General features: G+C 34.1%; 1 protein-coding gene across 1 annotated transcript in view; it reads left to right on the top strand.

Annotated features, from left to right (window-relative positions):
- The window catches only part of LOC145291304 (anosmin-1-like), a 555,266-nt gene extending 534,447 nt beyond the window's left edge, over positions 1-20,819 (top strand). The window contains exons 14-15 of the mRNA XM_080137002.1: positions 17,397-17,529; positions 19,198-20,819. Of these exons, the coding sequence (XP_079993128.1) occupies positions 17,397-17,529; positions 19,198-19,361 (297 nt within the window). The 3' untranslated portion in view covers positions 19,362-20,819. The remainder of the gene's footprint in view (positions 1-17,396; positions 17,530-19,197) is intronic.
- The last annotated feature ends 3,943 nt before the right edge of the window (positions 20,820-24,762 follow it).

Genomic DNA, 24,762 nt, shown 5'->3' on the forward strand with positions numbered 1-24,762 from the left:
AACATACATTTCTCTTAATGTATACATAATCAATAATCGAAACAACAAAAAGATACACTTCTCTAAACATATACATAATCAATAATCGAAACAATAAAAAGATACATTTCTCTAAACATATACATAATCAATAATTGAAACAACAAAAAGATACACTTCTCTAAACATTTACCTAATCACTAATCGTAACAACAAAAAATAATAATAAAATAAATAAGTTTCGAGTATTTTTCGTGTGCGCACATTCTTATACACCTGAAACTCTAGTCGTCCTCAAATTAATCCTCTCCGGCTGCACTGCACTTTACTATTCCAACAACTTTAAGAAGGCTGTAAGGAATCCTTTTGTGTGATCATGTCAGTGACCCATGTCACCGCCTCTTTCATCTTCTATTTGTCTCATAACAGTAGCCTCTAAGGTTTTCCTTGAGCTTAGTTAATGACCACAAGTCACAGGGAGCAGGGTTTGGACTATAGGGAGGGTGAGGAACTGAGTTAATTCTTACTTTTTTCAAATAGTCTTTTACAAAGATAGAGTTATTGAATTGTGCATTGTCCTGCTGGAAATGCGACTGACCTGATTTGAAGAGTGCTGGCTTCTTCCGGTGGAATCTCTTCCTGAACTTCCTAAACACTTTAACATATGGTTTCCTGGTTGACTGTCTGTCTAATGGGAACTCAGTGCATATCGATCATGCCCGTACGGTAAAAGAAAAGGATCATCATAAGTTTTTGGGCAGATTTGCTTTGGCCTTCTTAGGTTTGGAAGAGCCAGCATGCTTCCACTAGGAAGTCTGTTCCTTGATCTTTATGTCATAGCAGTAGATCAGCTTTCATCGCAGGCCATCAGGAACGGTGAGATTTTAATTGATCAGCTCGACTGCTGTCATGACAACGTCTTTCTTTTTTATCTTCTCTGAGCACCTTTTGGACAAACTTTGTGCAAATCTTCCGCATCTTCAGTTCCTTGTGAATAATTGTGTGTACAGTTTCGACACTTACATCAAACTGTGTATTTATTCTCTCTATGAACACACAACGGTCCTTACCCATGAAACTCTTTATTTGGCCATTCAACTCTGGCATACTGACTTCCTTACTCCTCACACACTTTGACCATCGGTCACAGACTCCTTGCCTTCCTTCAATCTCTTATGCCACTCAAAAGCTGATGCTCGATTCGTGTAAGATGGTACAAACATTTTTGACATTTTTCCAAATTTAAAACAAAATTTTATTGCATATCGTTCTTCTAAAGTATCCTCACGTTCATATTGCATTTTTGAAATTCACTAACTGTGACATTCAGGCTTTAGTAGGATGTATTCCAATTCCTGCTGCAGCTGTTCACTTGAAACTGAAATCCTAAAAATTGGTCAATGATCCCATATATATATATATATATATATATATATATATATATATATATATATATATATATATATATATATATACTAGCAGAAGTACCCGTCGTTGACTGGGTTCAAAAACAGCCTACAGAAAATGGACTGTGATTGATGAAAGTCTAATAGATTATGAAAAGGAGGGGGTTTTGATACTCAAAACTTTTACCCTAAGCAAAATATGATGAAAGTAAAGATAATTTTCGCGAAAATATATTTTTTATATCAACTTTGTTTCCCTTCGTAGCAAAGAGTGTCCAACAAAACGATGTATCCTTACAAAGAGAAAATGTTATATATATAATAATATAAATATACAAAGAATAAATGTTACCATAGTCAATAAAAGTTACTTTTATGGTAGAAAAGTTCATTGGTTTGTATTTTTAAGTAGTTTTTAAAAAAAAATTTTTTTAATTCACGAACCGGTTTTAAAAAATCAAAATGGAAGCGGCTTTGAAATGGAGAGCACCTGAGCATTCTGTGTTAACAATTTAAAAGAGTTCCGTCAACATAAGGAATATTTGTAAACATATTTTAATGTTTTCCTTTATTTTGTGCTTGGGGAATATTCGATTATGGCATGTGTAGTTTATATAATAATTAATTTAAGTAGTTATCGCCTTAAATTTCGTTTTGATTTTTTAAAACCGTTTCGGTCCACTGAAATTATTTCAAGTAAAGAGCTTTAAAAACTATTTCAAAACAAAAAAAATGAACTGAACTTTTATTGACTATGGTAACATTTATTTCTTTTATATTTATTTTTTCGGGTAGTCGTTTGTTGGCTTTTCTGCTAAACGCTCTTACTAAATAATATCGACGGAATATCGAAAACAAAGAAACAAAAACAGTTTTGAAAAATAATGAAGCTTTACTTACTTTAGTAAAATAATCCGAAACAGCAAAATGGGATATTAAAAAAGTAAACATGTAATTACGTTAGTTTTTAAAGCAAAGAATCGATATAAATATGACTGTATTTTATTTTATGAAATAAGGGGGAAAAAAGGACATTGGGGGGGCGCTAGAAGGCAGAGACGCCTTTTTGTTCACTGTTAAATATTTGGAAAAAACGTTTTCCCCCTATTTTTATTTCGGCTATTAATGTTTTAGACCTGAAAACCCCAAGTGATATGTATAAAAATTTTTTTACAGCATTTACACACACAGACACACACACACACAAAAGATGGAACATTTTTTTGTTCCCTCAGAGAGTTTTTCCAGTGTTCATATAAAAAAGAAAGTTTTTTGTCATTTGCTTGGAGTAGATATCCAAGATGAAGGATTGGAATTCCATTATCATAGGAGAACTAATAAATCAAGGTGCAGCAAAAAACAGGAAAATTTAAAAGAACAAAATAGACAGCTCCAGTTGGAATTTTAACAGCAGTTTCAGCAACAACAACAACAACAACAACAACAACAACAACAACGTTTCCTGAAGTTCCACAAGGAACAAGAAGTAAAATAGCAACATCTGCAACAAATGTTGGAGGAGAAATTGATATTTCAACAGAAGGGACAAGAGGAACTTTTCTTTAAAATGTTGAACAGAATGGAACACATTGATAACAGCGCAGCTTTTTCCCAAAATATGGAATTCGAAACGTTTATCTACATACTGGAGGAGAATAAGATGCGTTATGCTTTTTATGGCCGATGCAAAGACTTATTCATTGTTGATTTCCAAGAGTGTAGCAATGGCAATATGGTCCACTTACTTTTAAGGAAACTAGGGATCACAGAACACAGTCAGTATTTACTACCCAGGAATACAAGCGAATTGGAATTTTTTGGCCCTAATACGATTCTTTTTCACAAGAGATGGAAGTGTTTCAACCTGGCAAAAAGCAATAATGAAGATTTGCATCCATTGTTAACAATGGATGACTTCAAGTGTTTGATTTTTGCACAGAGTCTTGTCTCACTAAAAATGCATACAATGAGTTGAAAGCAAACAAGGACTCACACTCCAAAAGCTGGCGGAAGATTGCTAACATATAGACAACATAAAGAATGGCTAAAAAAACATCGAGGAGTCAAACATGTCATATGTGCGAAAGACTAGTTACACACTAAAGGAATATTTTCTCAGAAAAAAAGCAAGGAAACAAGAAGACAACCCAGGCACAATCAAAGAGTAGATATCCACTCTCCAAACCAAAATCGCCCACAAGTCCGTGCAGTCGTTGGTCTATAGACTGTTTTTACAAAAACTAAAACATGCAACAACTGGCAGGAAAACCCACAAGTTGACGCATTAAAGAAATAACAGAAGAAATAACAGAAGAAATAACAGGATAGGACATTGAATCAGAGGAACCTGTGGAAATATAAACTGTTAACATCCTCAACAAGGAAGTGGATTTACAGTTGGATTCCAGTTCAGACCTGACAATCATCAATATGCAAACATGGAAAAGGATTTAAAAAAACAACCATAAGGAGAACTAATAAATCAACTCATGCAATGATAGGTGATTAGATAAAATTTAAGAGAGAGTTTATACCCCCCTGACATTGAATGAGAGAGTTTATACCCCCCCCCCCCGACATTGAATGAGAGAGTTTATACTCCCACCCCCCGACATTGAATGATATCACCAAAAAAGTAAGAGTCTTTGCGCCGATGACAAAACCTCTTTGGAATGGATTGGAATTGGAATGCAATTTAAAATCTGACACTAACCGATAAACAATTTTTGTAATAAGGTAGAAAACTCTACTGGGGAACAGCAATTAAATGATGAATTAAAAGGAAAATTCTAGAGGTTTTTTTATCGGGATTAGGATGATGTACCAGGGCTATAGCCAGATTTAAGCTGAAGGGAAACGCTCTACCCGTTTTCAAAAAAAAAGCGAAACATTCCTTTTGTGACAGTCGAGAAAATTGATAAGAAACTGGATCGACTAGAAAAGGCTGAAACACTATGAAAAGTTAGCACCAGTGAATGGGCTACCCCTACCATATACCTTATGAAAAAGATCAATCAAATTCGTGCCTGCATGGACTTTTTTCTCGGGCCTAAATGCAGCTCTGAAAGATTACCACTATCCTCTCCCCACACCAGAGGAGGTATTCAACAAATTAGACGGTGGTACGAGAAGCAGAAAAGGAAAGATTTATTTCCGACATCAAGAATAAGATCGCTATGAAGGACAACAATGTACCAGTCAATTTTCGAGACATTAAGTCTCAATCCTCCCAAATCAACACCAGAAGCACAGCGGTCAGTTCGGAAATGGAAAGTCACCAATTCACTAAGAGAAAAGGTTGGGAGGGGAGTCCTTGGGGTGGCACTCTTACAGATTCTGACGATGGACTATTCCTGATGTCACTTCCGATAATCACTTTTTGCTATCAAGTAGTCTGGAGCTGAGACGCAGTGGAAGTGGGTCGTTACTTTGTTCTTCCAGTTGAGCAGAATCCTACACAACCAATGTACGTTTTTGTATTTTCTGTTAATATGTATTTCATTTCACTGTTTCCAAGACTTTTCATTATTCATACATCTATATCACCACAATAATCAACAATTGAAATAACAAAAAGATGCATCTCTTAATGTATACATAATTAATAATTGAAATAACAAAAAGATATATCTCTTTAATATATAGGGGAAGTCGGGGTAAGTTGAGCCAATTTTCCATTTTGGCTCTTCAGAACCCAAACGACTAATTATTTTGCAAAGATGAGTGTATTATTATAAAATTCTTTTATTTGGGAACATTTTGAAACAAGTTGCAGTTTTCTGCTTGTACACCTAAACCGACCATGTGCTTTACAAAAATGCATATCAAATGGCTCAACTTGCCCCGACCATGGGGCAAGTTGATCCAACCTCTGGGGTAAGTTGTGCCACACAGGGGTAAGTTGTGCCACGCAAAAATATGTTGCAAATAAAGAAAGAACAAGCCCAAAATTGTTGTTGTGGTTATAAAACAAATTATAATAATGAAGTAGAAATGTTAATTACAGCGAATGAACCAGCACAAAATTTGAAACATATATCTGAAAGTAAGTTAATGAAGTTGCCACTGTGACAAGTCACAGCTGAAAATGAGCTGGCTAGAACAACGGACAGAACTGCCAACACTATTTGGCTGTGGCAGCTTGTAAACAACATCTTCTGCATTGAAACCCACTTCGTCCTTTGGGTTTGGAACAAACACAGGCTTGTCCGTTCCTACCTTCCCAGCAACTTTTTGAAGGAAAACATCTTCAAACTCAAAGTCCTCCCCGTTGAGAGTGTCAACCCGGGCAATATAGTTCACAGTTCGTGATTTGCCAGCACATTTGACAACCACAAAGTCACCTTCGATTATTGGGCTATCCAGATCAATATCACCATCACTATCTGATGACACATCATTAAATTCAAAATCTGAATCATCAGTGTCACTTGAACATGGGGTTTTAGATCTCAGGGGACATGACTTTTTCCCACCAGCATTGAACAAACACTGCTTTGTTTTTGTTAATAGGCTCCCCTTTCTATTTTCAGAAAGGGCTATCAGCTTCTGTCGTTCAGGGCTGTCAGTCAAAATCTTTGAGCTGCCCTTTTTGTGACCACCTCTTCTTGCCTTTCTTGGTGCTGCTTTCGGAAATGGCTGAATTACAGATGGTGAAATGTATGGACGATGCATGACATCATGTGAGCTAGATGAAACACAAGACCCAGATGCGGATGGTTGCATAAGATCATCTTCTTGCTCTTTTTGTGGTCGGACATCATCACTGTGCACGGGCAAGACTGCTCCAGGAACCTCACCTGATGGTCCTGCATCTTCCACAGTAGAATTTGCCTCAAGGCTTTCTGCAGCCACATTTTGCTCACGGTCAGTTGGAAGAGAAGGGGAAAAGTCAATTTCACTAAAGATGTCCCGGTTAAATGGATGAATGCCCGAGGCTTGGAATCCAGCAGCAATGTTCAATGGTGTCATGGCAATCATCTGGGCTTGGTTCACTAGAGCTGGGATTTCATATATTGTTACTGTTTTCCCTGGATTGGATCGTAGCCACCCATCCATGGCTCTGTTGTACGCTGTTTTGAAGGGTCCATACACTGACCGGTTGAGCGGCTGGAGACGATGGGAAGTGTGTGGTGGAATGGTCAGTAAGACAACGCCATGAAATCTTGCTGTGTTCACAACATTCAAAGAAATGTGTGTGTCATGGTTGTCGAGGATTAAGAGGATTTTCTTTCCTGGTGAGCATCTGGTGTGCTTGATGATGTGATTTAAATATTCCACAAACACCTCTTCATTCATCCAGCCATTTCGTATTGCCCTCCCTATGCACTGTGTTGGTCCACCTCTGATGAAGTGATCTCTGTAGTGGACTCTGGATGAACATAGGAGGCACGACTAATCCAATTGCACTCACAGTGTACACCACCATTACCAATTCCCCGCGTTCAGCGGAGGTGATTGAACCAACTTGTTTCTTTCCTTTTTCTGTGACAACGACTCCAGGGTTTTGAACGGTGGTGCACCCAGTCTAATCAGCGTTGTAAATGTCATTTGGTGAGAACTTGTAATTGTCCATTATCTGACTCAAGTTGTTGAAAAATTTATCAACAACTGGGCGGTTGAAGGCTGTGGCACGCCTAAAAGATGTTGCTTCTGTCACTCTAATTGCTAGGTTCCGGCGCTTCTTGAAGCCTAATCATGTCCTGCTTTTTTCTCACGATCCCAACTTGGTGGCAGATTGAGACAGTTTTCTTTAGCAAACTCATATGCCAGTGTGCGACATCTTCTCAATGACAAACCATGAAACATGTCTGACAATTGTTTCACGTGGTCAGCCAAATCTCTTTCAATTTCAGGACTAAAAACCAATTGCCATAAGGAAACAGGTGTGTAAGCAGTCCCTGCTGGTTGACTGTCTTGTTTGTCCATGTACCGCTTCAGTGTCATTCGATCCATGTTAAAGTCCTTTGCAGCACTCCTCACACTCTGACCTCCAGTAACAGCGGCAGCAGCCCATTCCATAACGTATGTAGGAGTTTGTCCACGATTTGTCTTTCGCACGTAGTGGCACATGTCTGGTGGGCTTTTTTTCTGTGAAACACACAAAAAAGAAAAATGAAGTTAACACAATAAATCCGATAATGATGTAGAATATTACTAGAGTGAACTAGTTGATTCAGTGGAGTTCCTGGCATAAGTCTGGAACATTGAACAATGAATACCAGAACAGCTGGCATTTGTAGAGAGGCACCTGCCTCTCCTGGCATGTTTAGCCAATCAGGCGCCTCCAAATGGAATAACCCACCATGCCTGACTAATTGTAGGCTAATCCATAATGGTGGAGAGAGGAGGTAAGTGCATTCTTGATTCTACAATGATAATAATAATAATGTTAAAAATAATAATGATAATAGTAATAATAAAAATAATTATTATTATTAGAATAACAAAGCGCCTGTACAGCATGCAAATTCCTATCCAAGCACGGCTTACACATCTTAAACATTTACCAGGTAACCCATAGATCTAATTCTTATACAAGTAGAGCATGTAACTTATACAACATGCATTTTGAATTCACTCTATAACAGGCCTACTGATGTGGTTGCACATTCATCTGTTTCTTGAAAACGTGTAAAAAGACATATGGGGCAAGTTGAGCCAGTGGCACAACTTACCCCATTAGCATTGGCTCAACTTACCCCAGTCTGACCTCATTGGATTGTCTGTTCAAATGCATGCATCTCATGTGTGGTGAATGTAAAAATCTTTTACAGGTATGAAGGCAAGTAATTGAACAAACAACTACCACATATTATATCTAATCAAACTATTACTACACACAAGAAACATGCATTCACCTCTGTAACGCTTTATTTTACTTTTTTGGCACGAAATATGATTTTCTTTTACTGCATCAACCTCCGATATTGGTTCAGCAAAACAAAATGGTGGAGGTTAAAGTCACGTGATCAGTTGTTTATAGATTGCATACAAACTTGGATTGGCTTAGTCAATTGTGGTTAAAAGGGGGTGGCTCAACTTACCCCTATGCTCAACTTACCCCGACTTCCCCTACATAATCAATAATTAAAAAAGCAAAACGATACATGTCTTTAATGTATGCATGATGTTCGCCCATCAATTACCGTGATCATGCAAATGTTCTGTGGGCTTGAAGATGGTTTATTAGACCGATTCGAGCTTTGAAGTATTTGCACACCGCATGTTGGACACCGGTGGGATAATTCTGTATTAGAGATGGTGATTGCTCTGTCTTTTCTCATGTCACGTTTTGTCTTGTGTTCCTTATTGTGAGGATTCAACAATTGTTGCTCCTTTGTGAATTGCAGCACACCAGGAACATGTCTTCGGTTAGTTTTTCCCATGAGTTAGAATACAAACCAAACTGTTTAAGGGAGACATTCAGATTGTCCTTGAACCATTTCCACTGTCCTCCTGTTGGTCTTTTTCCTTTGGACAGTTCACCCTAAAGGAGCTGTTTTGGGAGCCTTGAATCAGGCATGCAGCATAAATGACCTGCATAATGAACCTGGCACTGCTGTAACATGGTGTGTAATGACAGAAGGTTTGATCAAACTAGAACCTCTGTGTCTGGTATCTTGTCTTGCCACTTGAATTTCAACAATCTATGGAGGAAAGTCATATGGAAATGGTTCAGTTTCTTAGCATGTTTGGCATATAACAGTTTAACAAGAATATATGAGGTAGATTGAAGTTTGGTTTGCAGCCAAATTCCTTCACGCTCCCACACAGTGGTTCTGAGATGTGCAAAGGTAACCTTGGCTATCCTGCAATCAACTTCATCATCTATATCTACTGCCTTTGAGAGAATATTGTCCAAGTAAGTGAACTTGTTCACAGCTGTTAAGTTGGTTCCATGAATTGAGATCTGAGACTTAACATACCTTTTTCCCAAAGCAAGCTGGTACATTACTTCAGTCTTCTTTAGCTTAATAGTCAGACCGAAATTGTTAGAAAAAACGATCAACAATATATTTTGTTTGGCTCTGTGTTGGCATTGATGGCACAGTCATCAACGAACAAAAGATCTTGTATGATGGTGATCTTAGTCCTGGTGACAGTACTAAGCCATTTTAAGTTGAACAATTTATCATCTGTCTAGTAGTTGATACTTACTTTGGAATCTTTTGCATTGAGTGGGTCAATTAATATCGCTGAGAACATCATGCTGAAGAGCGTTGGTGCAAGGACGTAGCCTTGTTTGACAATACAATTCACTGAGAAGTCATCAGAAACCTCTCTATCATCTATGACACGAGCCATCATCCCATCATGCAATTGTTTGATAAGTGAAATGAATTTGTCAGGACATCCAAATTTGATCATGATCTGCCATAGACCTGCCCAATTTACAGTGTCAAATGGGCTTAGTCAAATCGACAAATGTTATGTAAAGGTCCTAGCCTTGACATTTTTCCTGGAGTTGATGAGCAGCAAATACACAAAATAACTGTACCACACTCAGTACAAAAACCACATTGACGGGAGGATTCCATCTTCCAGATGTTTGGTTAAACGATTGAGTAGCAGCTTGCAAGAATTTTACCAACAATGTTGAGAAAAGATATTCCTCTGTTGTTGTCGCAGCTCTGTCTGTTTCCCTTTTCTCTTGTAAATATGCAATGTGGATGCATCTTTGTATTCCTGGGAAATTAGGTCCTTCACCCAGAATGAAAAAAAACTCATGTAGCTTTTTTGTCTTTTTTGTCTTTTTTATTTTTTGCCTGTCTTATATATCTGTGAGACATTTTTTTTTGCCTGTCTTATACATCTCTGAGGCTTTTTTGTTTTTTGCCTGTCTTATATATCTGTGAGGCTTTTTTGTTTGTTTTTTTGTTTTTGTTTTTTTTTACAAGGGTGTCACCACTTATCAAGGCCCAGAGGCCATTCGAGGATAAGGGTTAATAGGTATACATTAGTCATTGTGATTTTAGCATAGTAAACAGTGTCTTATATATCTCTGAGGTTTTTTTTTTGTTTTTTGCCTGTCTTATATATCTCTGAGGCTTTTTGTTTTTTGCCTGTCTTATATATCTGTGAGGCTTTTTTGTTTTTTGCCTGTCTTATATATCTGTGAGGCTTTTTTGTTTTTTGCCTGTCTTATATATCTGTGAGGCTTTTTTGTTTTTTGCCTGTCTTATATATCTGTGAGGCTTTTTTGTTTTTTGCCTGTCTTATATATTTGTGAGGCTTTTTTGTTTTTTGCCTGTCTTATATATCTGTGAGGCTTTTTTTTTTTTTTTTTTTTTTTTTACAAGGGTGTCACCACTTATCAAGGCCCAGAGGCCACTCGAGGATAAGGGTTAATAGGTATACATTAGTCATTGTGATTTTAGCATAGTAAACAGTGTCTTATATATCTCTGAGGTTTTTTTTTGTTTTTTGCCTGTCTTATATATCTGTGAGGCTTTTTTGTTTTTTGCCTGTCTTATATATCTCTGAGGCTTTTTTGTTTTTTGCCTGTCTTATATATCTGTGAGGCTTTTTTTGTTTTTTGCCTGTCTTATATATCTGTGAGGCTTTTTTGTTTTTTGCCTGTCTTATATATCTCTGAGGCTCTGCCATCAAAGCCTGGAGCTTTGCCACAAGAAAGCTGTTTTATAGCTTTCTTAACTTCCTTGATGGTGAGAAATTTATCAAAAGTTTGTTTTGTTTCGATTTATGGAAGTTGTGCGATTGCCTCATCACTGATTGACGAAGACCTGTTCAGTCCAGAGTGCTCTGCCCACCTGTCTAAAATATTGGCTAGTTCTGTTATCAGTTTTGTCTCATTAGCATTTAGCAAAGCCTAATGATCCATATATTGTTTTGAGGCATCATAGAATCTCTTTGAGTCATGCATGTCTGCATATTTCTGTATTTTGTACCGTTTTGTTTTTGAACAGTGCTGAGGATTTTCAAAAATGCTTCCTTTTTTAAAGCGGAGCTTGGATCCTGCTGAAGTGCGTTATAAAACTTGTACTTTTTTGTGAGTAGTTTCTGTATTTCCTCATCATTTTCGTCAAACCAATCCTGATGTTTGTTCTGGGATGGTCCAAGCACTTCCATTGATAATGTTTATGTGGCTTCCTTGAAAGCTATCCAGTCATCTTCAATATGAGAATGACCAAACAAGTAGGATTGTATTTACTTTCACTTTTAGTTTGGAGACGTTAATGCACTTGGCCATCTTTTTTCGCTGAGGCTGCCATTTGTTTATGATGGAGATAACAAGTTTGTGGCCCGTCCAGCACTCTGTACCACATATGGCCTCAGTAATCAGAAAATCCTGTTTGTCTATCTTTCTGGCGATTATGATGTCAATGAAATTCCAGTGCTTGGATCTTGGGTGCATCCATGTAGTTTTGTTCTTACTTGATTGCCGAAACACAGTATTGGTGATTAAGTGATCATGGGCGATGCAGGACTTTCACACTTACCAACTTCATTTCTACCAATAATTTCTTCGCAGATTTCATAGTCTGTACCAACTCTGGCATTAGAGTCACAAAGAATTAATAATTTACCTCCTTTGGGAACTGTTGTCAGGAGGTTTTCTAGTTCTTGATAGATCTTCACACCATTCGGATTGGTCATCAGGGCATATGTGCTGATCAGTGCCATATGACTCCTTATCCCAACCGGTAAGCACATTGTCATTAGACGATCATTGATCCTTTAAGGTAAAGTAGTTTTTCTCATGCGTTTGTTTTTAATTGTAAAATGCAACTCGTGCCTCTTAATGTTCTCTAAGACTATGCCCGCTACAGAAGAAGGTATGTATAGTTTACCTTCCTCAACTGTGCAAGTTTTGGACAGGGTTGCTAGAGTATTATGACGGTTCATCTTTCAGGTTTGGTTGCGTTTGATTTGTCAATAAGACTACGTACGTTTCATGATGAGTGAAGTAATCGTTTGTTTTGTTTTTTGATCACTGAATTCAGAATTCCTACCATTTGCGGTAAACTTGCCCGGGTGTGATGAAGCATACAATTCTAAGAGGACCTTTTCTAGCCCCTTAGTCATGCAGTACAAAATAAAATATTAAAATAACAAAAAATACAATTTTTAATGCTTACATAATCAATAATTAAAATAACAAAAATATATATCTATTCATAATCAACAATTTAAATAATAAAACGATACTTCTCTTAAATTCATACATAATCAATAATTACAATAACAAATTAATATATCTTTTAAATATATACATAATAAATAATTAAAATAACAAAAAGATATCTCTTAAAGATACATATAATCAAAATTAAAATAGAAAAAGACTCAGATTTTTAATATATACAAAATTTTAAATTAAAATAACAAAAAGATGCAATTATTTAATACATACATAATCAATAATTGAAATAACAAAAAGATACACTTCTTTAATGCATACATAATCAATAATCAAAATAATAAAAACATAATCTTTTATTAATTTATATATAATTAATATTTAAAATAACAAAAAGATATTTTTATACAAAAAGATATTAAAAAGAGATATCTTTATTTTTATTATTAATTATGTGAATATTAATTCACATAATTAATAATAAAAATAAAAAGATGTATCTTTTTAATATATACATAATCAATAATTAAAATAACAAAAAGATACATTTCTCTAATGTATACATATAATAATAATTAAAAAGTACATCTTTTTAATGCATACATAATCAATAATTAACATAACGAAAAGGCACATCTTTTTAATGTACACATAAACAATAATTAAAATAGCAAAAATATACATTCCTTTAATATATACATAATTAATAATTAAAAGAACAAAGATATACATATGCATACATAATCAATAATTATGATAACAAAAGACGAATCTTTTTCTGCATACATCATCAACAAAAGGTCTAATATGATTATATACAAGAATTAAAATTACAAAAATATTCAGCATCTATGCCTTCACACTCTACTCTCCTGTCAATGTCAAAAATGCTTTGTATGAAGAGCTCGATGCAAGGATCAGACTGATCCCAGAAAATGAGACTTCAATGCCCGGGTGGGTGCAGACCCCATTTCTCGACCACACTGCATTGGACACTTTGGTGTTGGCAAGCTCAATGAGAACGGGCAGTGCTCTGCTCCTACAGAGGCATGTGCATTACCAACACCTTCTTTGCCACCAAGTTACACCACAAAATGTCCTGGAGACATCCCAGATCCAAGCATTGGTACCAGCTCGAATTTGTTATCACTCAGAGATCCATGCTAAACAAGGTGCTTCTCACATAGAGTTACTACAGTGCAGACTGCAACACTGACCATTCCCTGGTTAGCAGCAAGGTGCATCTTCATCCTCGACCGATCCAGCGCTTCAAGCAGAATCGTCACCTCAGTGTTGACACATCAGGAGTGGTGATGCAGGAATCCTGGGAACGTTTTTCTAAGGCCATCGACAAGGTTTTGGATGATTACCCAAAGACTGCATCCAGACGCATTGGGACTTCATATGGAATGCTGTGTGCAAGGCTGTCATTGACACCTTTGAGAAAATGGCAACAAAGAACAAAGTCTCGTTCAAAGCTGGGATAGAGGAGATGGAACCTGCCATCGTTGCAAAAGGGGCAGCTCTCTTGGAGTCCAAGATACAACCCTGCAATAAGACACGAGTCATATACAGAGAAGCCTACAACAATGGCAAGAGGATCTCTTACAAGTGCGCCAATGACTACTGGCTGAAATTATGCAAAGACATTCAGACAGTTGCAAGAAAAGTGCCACACATGTATACATAATTAATAATTACAATAACAACCAGATACACCTATGCATAATCAATATTTAAAATAATTAAAAAAATGCATCTATTTAATGTATACATAATGAATAATCAAATTAAAAACGAATACATCTTTTAAATATACATATTAAATAATAAAACAACAAAATTATACATCTTTTTAATATATAAATAATCAAAAACTAAATAACAAAATGACACAATTAATAATTGAAATAACAAAAAGATACATCTTTTTAATATATACATAATAAATAATTATAATAACAAAAATACACATCTTTTTTATGCATACATAATCAATAAAAAATAATAAAATGTAATCTTTGTAATATATGCATAATATAACATTAACATAAAAAAGCGAACACCTTTTTGATGCATACATAATCAATAATTTAAACAAAAAAGATACACATTCTTTATGTATATATATTAAATACTTAAAATTACAAAAAGATAGATCTCTTTAATATATACATAATCAATAATTTAAAAAAAAACATCTTTTTAATGTACAAATAATTAATAATTAAAATAGCAAATAAATACATCCCCTAAATGTATACATAATCAATAATTAAAAGAACATAAACATACGAGGGGCGTGCAATAAGTAATGCCCTGACCCACTTCCAGTTGTCTGATCTAGCTGAAATTTTACATGTGCAATGATTTCTATCTCTATGGGTTATGTGGCAAATTACAGCTCTGAGCTAATTGTGGTTTCTGTTTTACAGGTGTTTGACCTGAGTCAGGTGTAAAATAGAGCCTGTTGAATGTCGAGCAGTGATTCGGTTTTTGTATTTGAAAGGACGCACACAACAGGAGACTTTTGATGAAATGAAAGAAACTTATGGTGATAATGCCCCATCATATGACCTTGTAAAATACTGGCATCGTGAATTCAAACATGGCCGGAAGTCTGTGAAAACATCTCCCAGACCTGGTCCCCCCCTTCTGCAATTGATGAGGTATCTGTCCGTCAATTTGAGGCTGCCATTTTGGAAGATCGGCGAATTAATATTCGTCAAATAGCCTAAGATGTCAAGATTAGCATATACATAAGGTGTCTGCCAGATGGATTCCCAGGTTGCTCACACCATTCCAGAGAGAACACGTTGAGTGCTCGGGGATGAATTTGGAGATGTGCTAAGATGAGTCAAAATTTTTCAAAAGACTGATTACACAGGATAAAACCTGGGTCCATCACTATGATCCAGAGACCAAAGCTCAGTTGATGCAGTGGAAGCACTTGGACTCACCACCTCCAAGAAGGCAAGGGTGCAACCCTCTGATGGCAAGGTCATGCTCACAGTCTTCTGGGACTAGGACGGAGTAGTGATGACAGATTTCCTGGCAAAGGGTACCACAATTACAAGAGCCTATTATGCTTCACTTTTGAGGAAATTAAGGGAAGCTATCAAAATCAAGAAGCAGGGCAAGATCAGCAAAGTTACCCTCCTCCTGCAGGATAATGCTCCGGTCCACAACTCGCATGTCGCCAGAGGAAGGATAGGCGTGTGGTTACGAAATATACCCTATCCTCCCTACTCCCCTGACCTTGCACCCTCTGACTTACACCTCTTCCCAGCCATGAAGTTGTTTTTGAAAGGAAAGCGTTTCCCAGATGATGCAGCCTTGATTTCTGAAGTCACATCGTGGATGGAGGACCAACCTGTGGTGTCTACAAAAACGATGGGAGAAATGCATAACTCTGGGTGGTTCCTATGTAGAGAAAGACTAATAACTGTGCCAAGGTTCGTTGCTCTACTGCTATGGGAAGTGGGTCAGGGGCATTACTTATTGCACGTCCCTCATACACCTTTTTAATATATTCATAATCAATAATTTTATTAACAAAACAATCATCTTTTCACTGTATACATAATTTATGACTAAAATAACAAAAAGACGCATCTTTTTAATGTATTCATAATGATTAATTAAAATACCGAATAGATACACCTTTTTAATGTATACATAACCAATAATAAATTAATAACCTACACTTTTTCGATGTATACATAAAAATAACAAAAAGATACATTTTTTAATGTATACATAATCAATAAAATAACAAAAAAGATTTATCTTTTTAACATATACACACTCGATAATTAGAATAACAAATATGTACATCTTTATAATATATGCATAATCAATAATTGAAATAACAAATAGATACATCTCTTTAAAGCATACATAATCAATAATTATTACAACAAATACATTTCTCTTAATGTATTCATAATCAATAATAGAAATAACAGGAGATATATCTTTTTTGTAGAGAAATTTGTAACTTACTTTGTTAGCATATGTGCGTTCTTCAAAGGGTCGATCGTAGAAAAAAGAAGAAAGAATTTTAGCACTGAGAGGCGTCATGATCACAGCACTGGAGGTGTAACACTTGGGAGAGGGGAAGAAGTCTGTGCAGCTATTTCTATTGAGAAAAAGCACTTCTACGCTATGTTTGCTGACAAAGGACTGGAAGGTGGAAGTGAACCATGAGCGATGCGTCAGATCAGCTCTGCAATTTCTACCAAGAATCAAGCTACATATGAAGAAGAGCTTCAGACGATGATTGATATGGGTTAGGGTTAATACCAAACCCACCGAAACGTATACGACCACCCAAAGGATTAATTCCACTCATGGAATTGAGCAAACTACTAAAAAGAAAATTCGACCCGTAATGGATTATTAAGAATTGAGTCAGCATGTTGATGTTTTCACTGGAAACACAGATGTGTGCATCGCTAAACTATGGGAGTAATGTAGCACTGCTGGATTTGAAAAAAACCTACTGGCAGGTATGGATTTATGAGTCACTGTGGCCATTTCGGACAGTGATAATCAAGGGAAAACGATATTGTTGGACATGCTTAGGTTTTGGCCTAGACATAGCACCCTTAAATATGACAGCTATTATTAAACTATTTCGATACAGGATGAAACCATAGTGAAAGCTACTTCAGCTTACATTGATGACATTTACGTCAATGAGGACATAATGTCTGCAGATGCGGTTTGCATGAAACTGAAATCTTTTGATTTGATAAGCGAGGACCCTAAGAGTGCCCGTTTCAGGCCTTGAGGTCTGAGAGGGGGTGTAATACGTCTGCATTGGAATCATTCTGTCATTTACCATTTTTCATTGAATTCTAATAATAAACTATTTTCATGCAATTTTTCTGATCTTTTTTCAGAACCAAACAAAGTTCCGATTTAACAATTTGCGGGAGAATACTCAATATATAGTTTTCATTTATGCTGATTCTAAAGTGGGCAGAAGTCCACCAACGAAAATGAGTGTAAAGAGTCCAACACTTGACACTCACTGTAAGTATTTGAAATACTTTTGTTTTTGTTTTGCTAAGAAGTTTACGTTGCTAAATTTATGTAGTTTGAAATACAATGCATAAAACAAAAAAAATCTTCAATCATGTATGTGAATTATATGCATAATCTTCACAAAAATTCTGCTCATTCTATTATTTCTCCTTTTAATATTTTGATGATGTAACACTAAGAGGACTTGATAAAATACTATCTGGAATATAAGACAAATCATATAAAATGTTAAAATAAATACTAAGAAAAATATTTTTTTAATATTTCCATCTTTACAAATATGCATCTGAGAATGTTTAGATGCTATAAGCGTATCATTCTAAAAAAAAATGGTTGCGAAAATTTCAGTTAATTGAAGTACATCGAGCAACTTTCCTCTTGAAAAATAGTTTTGCTCTACTTTGGAAGTGTACTTTACTTTCTTGAATAGAACTGCTTAAATGAGTGAAATTAATCATAAGCAATTTATTTTTATAAGTAGCCAAATAATATTAACAATAGAAAAAAATATGAGTCGAGAGGCTAATATTTTAATTATTACTTAGTATTTCCCTTTGTACTCATTTTAGTGAATCATTATTTGTAAGCACAAACTAATTGAAAATAGATTAAATTAGGGGAATAATTTAATGTAATATAATTTTCTTTTACAAGGAAAGATTGTATAAAATCCAGTATTGTAAATATATACAAATTATTTAATCGTTTTTCTTGTTTTTTTTTTTGCATTTTACATTTGAAATGTTTATAGAGATAATTAAAATGTCATCAATAAATTACAAATTTGTAATTGCTTCAGAGTGTATTCTTTGTAGTGTACTTATAGTATCTTATGTACTACAAACTCAATTACTTTTAATATCTTATGTGTTACAAATTCATGGATATTGTATGTTTGAAAGTCAGAAGCTGACAAGTTCTACTACTTTTGTCTCGTATGAAATACAAGACAAAAGCACATTTTCTAGTGTCAAAATTATTTTGCATCACATTCGTGGAGGTGGAGGGGGGAATGTCACTGTCGTGAGACGGTAGATGTTCTTCCTTTCGGTGCTAATCTTATGTAGTCAATGGAATGTAGTTAAAGGTCAAATTCAACATTGCTAATGCAAATGTATTAGAAAGGGTCAAGAATAAAGTTATTAAAACTTATGGAAAGATTATTCTGCATTTTCAGGTACGAATCAGAGTATAGTATCAGTTCTATCCTCAATAAGGATAGGAACAGCCTTCTAAATTGAGAAAATTTTAATATTTGATCCAAAGTGACGATTTATGGGAAACTGCATTTTCTCCACTTTAAACTGAACACATTACATCTAGCTTTTGTGGAGAAGCAAATACAAACAGTGGACGATAGCTGTGCAGTTTGAGAAGTTTGTGTTTGAATGACCATTTGATTCTCCTACTTTATTTAAATTTGAAAAGGAACGGCACAATTGAAGCATTTGAAATTCTATTTAAAACAATGTAAGAAGGCATGTTTACTGTTTCATTTTTTTCTTTGTGTCACATTGTGTCACATTATTTTTTTCTTTGTGTCACATTGTGTCACATTATTTTTTTCTTTGTGCCACATTGTGGAATCAACACACAAAACGCACCATAAGTGATTGCTTTTACTAAACATTTTTCTCTGATAATTCTTTATTGCAGTTTCGGATACGAGTCCCAGAAAACCAGATTTTTCAACATCACAAAATCCTGAGGGAACTTATGATTCAACTTCTGCCCAGCGTGCGAACGCGTGTTCATTGTATGTAACATCTGTATCTCGGCTATTAGTGACTACTTTCCTTTTGTGTCTCTTATTTCGTTGAGGCTGCTATAAGCATGGCTGCACTCCACCCATGTTTACAGCTTGGATTATTACCTGAAAGAAAAAGACACACCCTGTTGTGTTGGATTCTCACCCTGCTGCGGCTTTATTTTTGTACAGTCTTAACTTTGTTACTTGTTGACAAGTCCACAGTTGTTATTGACAAAAAAAGAAGTTATCCCAGTTTTTTAATTAAAAAAAAGCATAAAAAAATCAAAAAGTACAAATTAATTCCAATCTATGAGATGTTTATCCTGTCATCTTTATCATATTTATTTTATTTTTTACCGTTAGATAAATATACAGTGTATAGGTATAAATGAAACCTAAAATGTAAACACATGTTTACCTATGTAATATTATCATAGTGTAAGTGTATGCACATATATGTATATTAAAGTAATAATATAAAATATTACATAAAAATGTGTATAAAGAAGTGCTTATGCTCAGTATACATATACGTTTATGTATATGTATATGCATATAAGAATGTATATATGTATTTACTAGTAGTATTTTATTTGAAGTTTTAGGGACGTTTTCAAAGGAATTGCAAATGATAAAGCTTTTGTACTGAGAATAATTAAATTTATCTGTCTTTTATGTTTATTTCACCGAAGAGGATAAAATTCAGAATCAGGTTGGAATTATGAAATCAAAATAAAAAATTTAAAAAAAATAGTCTCTCGTTTGGAGAAATAAATCCCTAGGTTAAAATAAGTAGTTTAATTTGTCCTTCTAACTTCTGTGTATTTTTATTCAATGATATTTCACTTCATGGAAAACTAAAGAAGCAAAGAAAAAAGAAATGCTTAGAAATAAAATAAAAAAAACTATACAAATTTTCCTTGAAAAGAAAATGGACAAAATCTTCTGCTTGCATTTGGATTTATTTGCTAAAATTAAGAGAATGCTGGCTTTCAGATATCTTCAAAAAGCATACAAAACAACGGAACACGCGCCCATTTTATTCAAAGCTGTTATCATTTCAATAGGACTGGTTTTATGGTATCATTTTTTTTTTTTTCATTTTTGGGGTCTTCTAACATCTACAGTTTTTCAAGTTTATCATATTGTTTTCAGGACACACAAGCATGTAATGTGTAGTCCATCATGAAAAAGGGTAATATTTCAACGGAAAGACACACACTCAATAAAAGTATGTCTCTTAAAGATGCAGACTGTTGCATGTGTTAGCATAACATATGCAACAGTATATTTGTGCGACATTAGCACAAAACTTAACATGCATTTCTAAATGCATGTCTTTGTCAGATACAGTGAACAATCCTTTTGTTTGATTATCTTTGATTTATTTATTTATTTATTTTTTTTTTTTGTAGTTCTGGAGTTGATGACTTGTAATAATCAATCGTCGTTATGTGTCACTGCTGGTGTTCACGTTTAACTGTTGGACAAATTGTTTGGAAAAAAAAGAAAATATGTACCAACTCCATGCTGTTCTTAAATTCGTTTTTATTTGACTTATTTCTTTTCTCCTTTTTTCTTTTTGCTACATCTTTTGGTACTTTTTCTGTTATTACAAGAAACATAAAAAGTTTCTAAGTCTAAAATACCAAATTGTATATGACGAATAGAATCCTGTTTGTTTAGTCCAGTCGTAACCAATTTTTCTTTTACATTCAATTTTATGAAAGTAAAACAAACATGTGTTTTCTTTTCTTTCGGTTTTTGTTGCCCTGTAAAATATCACGCCTGTCCTTCTAGCCATATTTGCTAAAATCGCCTGGCCTGTTCAGCTTTTTTTGTGCTTTGTTTTTTTTTTTTTTTTTTTTTTTTTTGTTTGCTTTTTTTTTCTTTTTCATGATGAAATTTATAAGAAAACAGTTTTAAAAAATCAATAAAAAAAATAATTTCAAAATCGCAGTTATAAAAGTTATTAGTGAATTCTGATGGTTTTTAATCAATGGAGGGGGAAGGAGAAGGTGGTGCGTCTATCTTGATGATTAAAAAAATACAAAAAGAATAGAAAATCTATTAGATATGTTATTACTATTATTATTTTTGGCATAGTCAATTATCTAAAGCCTGAGATATGTGCAGCTAACAAAGAAGGGAGCTGTGGGATCTGGTTCAGGAATTATTTGATATATAATTCCTTTCATACTTGAAATATTCAAAACGCAGATACATTTTCTTTATTTTCCATTCTCTTCAAATACACTGATTTGGTAAATTATAAATCCATCCATAAAAATAGTTGTTCATATTAGTTTATATAAAAATATAGATTGAAGCAAATATAAACAAATGCTTTTCATTCACAAAACAATTGAATACTTAAGGAAACAGGATTGCTTGTGTAATAAAAAAAACAGGATATATTAAATCTACCAATATTCATTTAGAATCTACCCAAAGTTAATTAAACATAACAATTACAGATACAATAAAAAAAGAAACCTTGATAAAAAGTGAATATATGTTTCAAATATTTATTTTGAGGTTTGATTGAAAGATATTGTTTTTGTTTTTCTGCATTTTCTGTAGGAATTAAGAAGACAAAAATTTAATTGCATGTGCCAATTTTTTATGGCAAGAACATGATTCAGACTTTTATTATTTTTAAGTATTTCTTTTAATTATTATGAATACTTATAGAAAATATATTGGCTCAATTTTTAAAAACTGCTACGTATCTTCCTCCTGATATTTTAAACTTCTCAGATTTCAAGCTAGAACTATTTAAGTTCTAAATGGCTTTAACAATAGCAATAATAACGGCACATCTAACTTTTTATTTCAAGTATATTTATGTTTTTTTGCTAACAAAGTATTTACTCAGTGATGATAAATGAATTTAAATTAAATTTTAAAAGTAAGAAGATTTGGTTCTTTTACTATTATTCTCCATTTCGGCAAAATAGGAATCACAACTTTTTTGCATTCAAACATAACTCTATTTATGAAAAACTAATCAAGCTCAATGATAATAATGAATTTTAAATAATGAATAACATTTTTAACTAAAAAATTAACAATGCAAGCCTTAATATAGCTCAGAATGAACGCCTTTACTTAGTTGATTAGCACAAACCTACAATATATATATATATATATATATATATATATATATATATATATATATATATATATATATATATATATATTGTAGGTTTGTGCTAATCAACTAGGTGAAGACGTTCATTCTGAACTATATTAAGGTTGCATTGTTAATTTTTTAGCTAAAAGGTGACTTCATAATAAGTACGGAGATGAACAAAGCCAACAAAATGATTTTAATGTAAAATGCATTCTATTCAAATTCTCGAGGTCATTGTCAGACCCATGTTCCAGTTTGGATATGGTGAGAAGAAAATATCAGATATTCTGATGCATTTGTCCATTCAATTTAAAGCAAAAAGAAACAATGACCATGACAGCAATGAACTTTCTTCTGGAATATTTTACAGTCCTGAATAGTGTTTCAGTTCTCTTCAATGAATTAATCTGGTAAGCTAAAAACCAATATCAGTAATGGCTGCAAGATAATTCCAAATTAATATAATTCACGCCTTTTCTATTCTCTTTTTATAGATGTAGAACTATTTTGAAGACAAACCTCCAGTAAATGGATGGGCTCAGTATTTTTTTTCTTATAACAAGAAAAACTACAACAATACCAAAAATATGTTTTAATATGTTGGAGTCACACAATGGGAACTAATTTACTGTCTTTCAAAATGTAAAAATCAATTAAAAAATAAAACAACTGTTACGACTTTCATTTTGTATATACTAAATATTTCTAGTATTTCTTTGTGGGGAAAAGGACTACTAGTTTTATTTATTTTATTTTTTGCTTTATTGATTTTTCTTATGTAGCAACCAAGTGCCTGCCATTGTGTAACCCCAACACACACACACATACACATATTAGAGGATCAATTTATTGAAAAATCTATTTAAAAAATAGGCTTTCGAAAAGTTACTTTCAACAATGTTCTGTAATAGTTTATTTTCATCAGGATATTAAAAATATTAAATTTTGAAAATAAGAAAATACAGTCATACTCATTTATAGATAAATATTTGTCCAAGCAAAACACATGCAGAGATTTTTTTTGTTAGATAAAATTAATACTGAATATCCAATTTAAAAACTAAATACTCGGGCAAAATTCTTAGCTTTCATTTGTATTTACCATGATTTAATACAGTTTTAGAGACTTACTGGTGCTTGTTCAGATAGAGTCGACAGATGTATTTTTAAATACGTCGTTTTAAGCAAAATACAATATTTAATTATTACATTTTAAGCAAAAACAATATTATTATTATTATTATTATTATTATTATTATTATTATTATTATTATTATCATTATTATTACATATTAATTGTCATGTCGAAAATAGTAATGTATCTAAAAAATATGAAAATTTACCGAGTAAAAAGTTATTTATAGTTAAAAGTTATTTTTACAGAAAATTAGGTAAAATTGCATTTTTCTTAGACATTATAAAGTAGATCTAATAGGGAACATAACTCGGAAGGAATATTTTAGATGATTTGTTCATGACGTGCACTATTTGTTGTCCATAATGACGATAGACTTTTCTATTAAAACCACAATATCAGTTGTTTTTTGTTTTTTTTTGTTTTTTTTTTTACATAGGCGTCACCACTTATCAAGGCCGATAGGCCACTCAAGGATAAGGGTTAAAGAGTGTAGAGTAGTCAAAAGGACAATATAGTAATCGATAGTAATGGAAGTTTGGTAAATTTGTTAACTTAAGTGGAACGGCTCATCAGAAACTTGTTCACATTGGACTTGTGTGACCTTTGCGACGTGTGCTTTACACGCCCTTGACCCCTGATTGCTGCCCAGTTATGATCTGCACCCTGGTCGGTACAGTTATGATATGTCGACTGGGCAACCAGGTCTGCCAACCGTTAGTACGTCGCGTCACCCAGTGAGTTCTTCGTTAAGGCGTTGGGGATTCTTCTCGGATGCTTGGTCCTCAAGGCCTGTTCTCCGTGGATCGTCTAGTTATCCTGGGTGTTCGTTGACGGATACGGTGTCACAAATGGCAAATAAAGAATGTACATATATACGGATCAACGCACATCAGCAACAAAACTCCGGAGGTTGGTTAATATAATATATATTTCGGAAATTCATAAAAGAAGTATTTACAGCATATACATAGAGTTGACAATTAATTCAAGCAAGCAGTTAGTTTTACAACTGAGCTTCTGTTGTTGAAATACCTGGTCGGTATTGCGGACTTTGCGTAATTCTCATTAAGTAATCTACACGTTATAAGCGTTGAGTTATCAGGCAACAAGCGAGGGGGGGGGAGAGAGAGAGAGAGAGAGGTGATTCTGCCGAGACTTATCTCTCTTTGACTCTTACTACTCTTCACTTCACTCGGT

Source organism: Euprymna scolopes, chromosome 12 (assembly GCF_053919585.1).
Source record: "Euprymna scolopes isolate OS-2025 chromosome 12, ASM5391958v1, whole genome shotgun sequence".
NCBI classification, from domain to species: Eukaryota; Metazoa; Mollusca; class Cephalopoda; order Sepiida; family Sepiolidae; genus Euprymna; species Euprymna scolopes.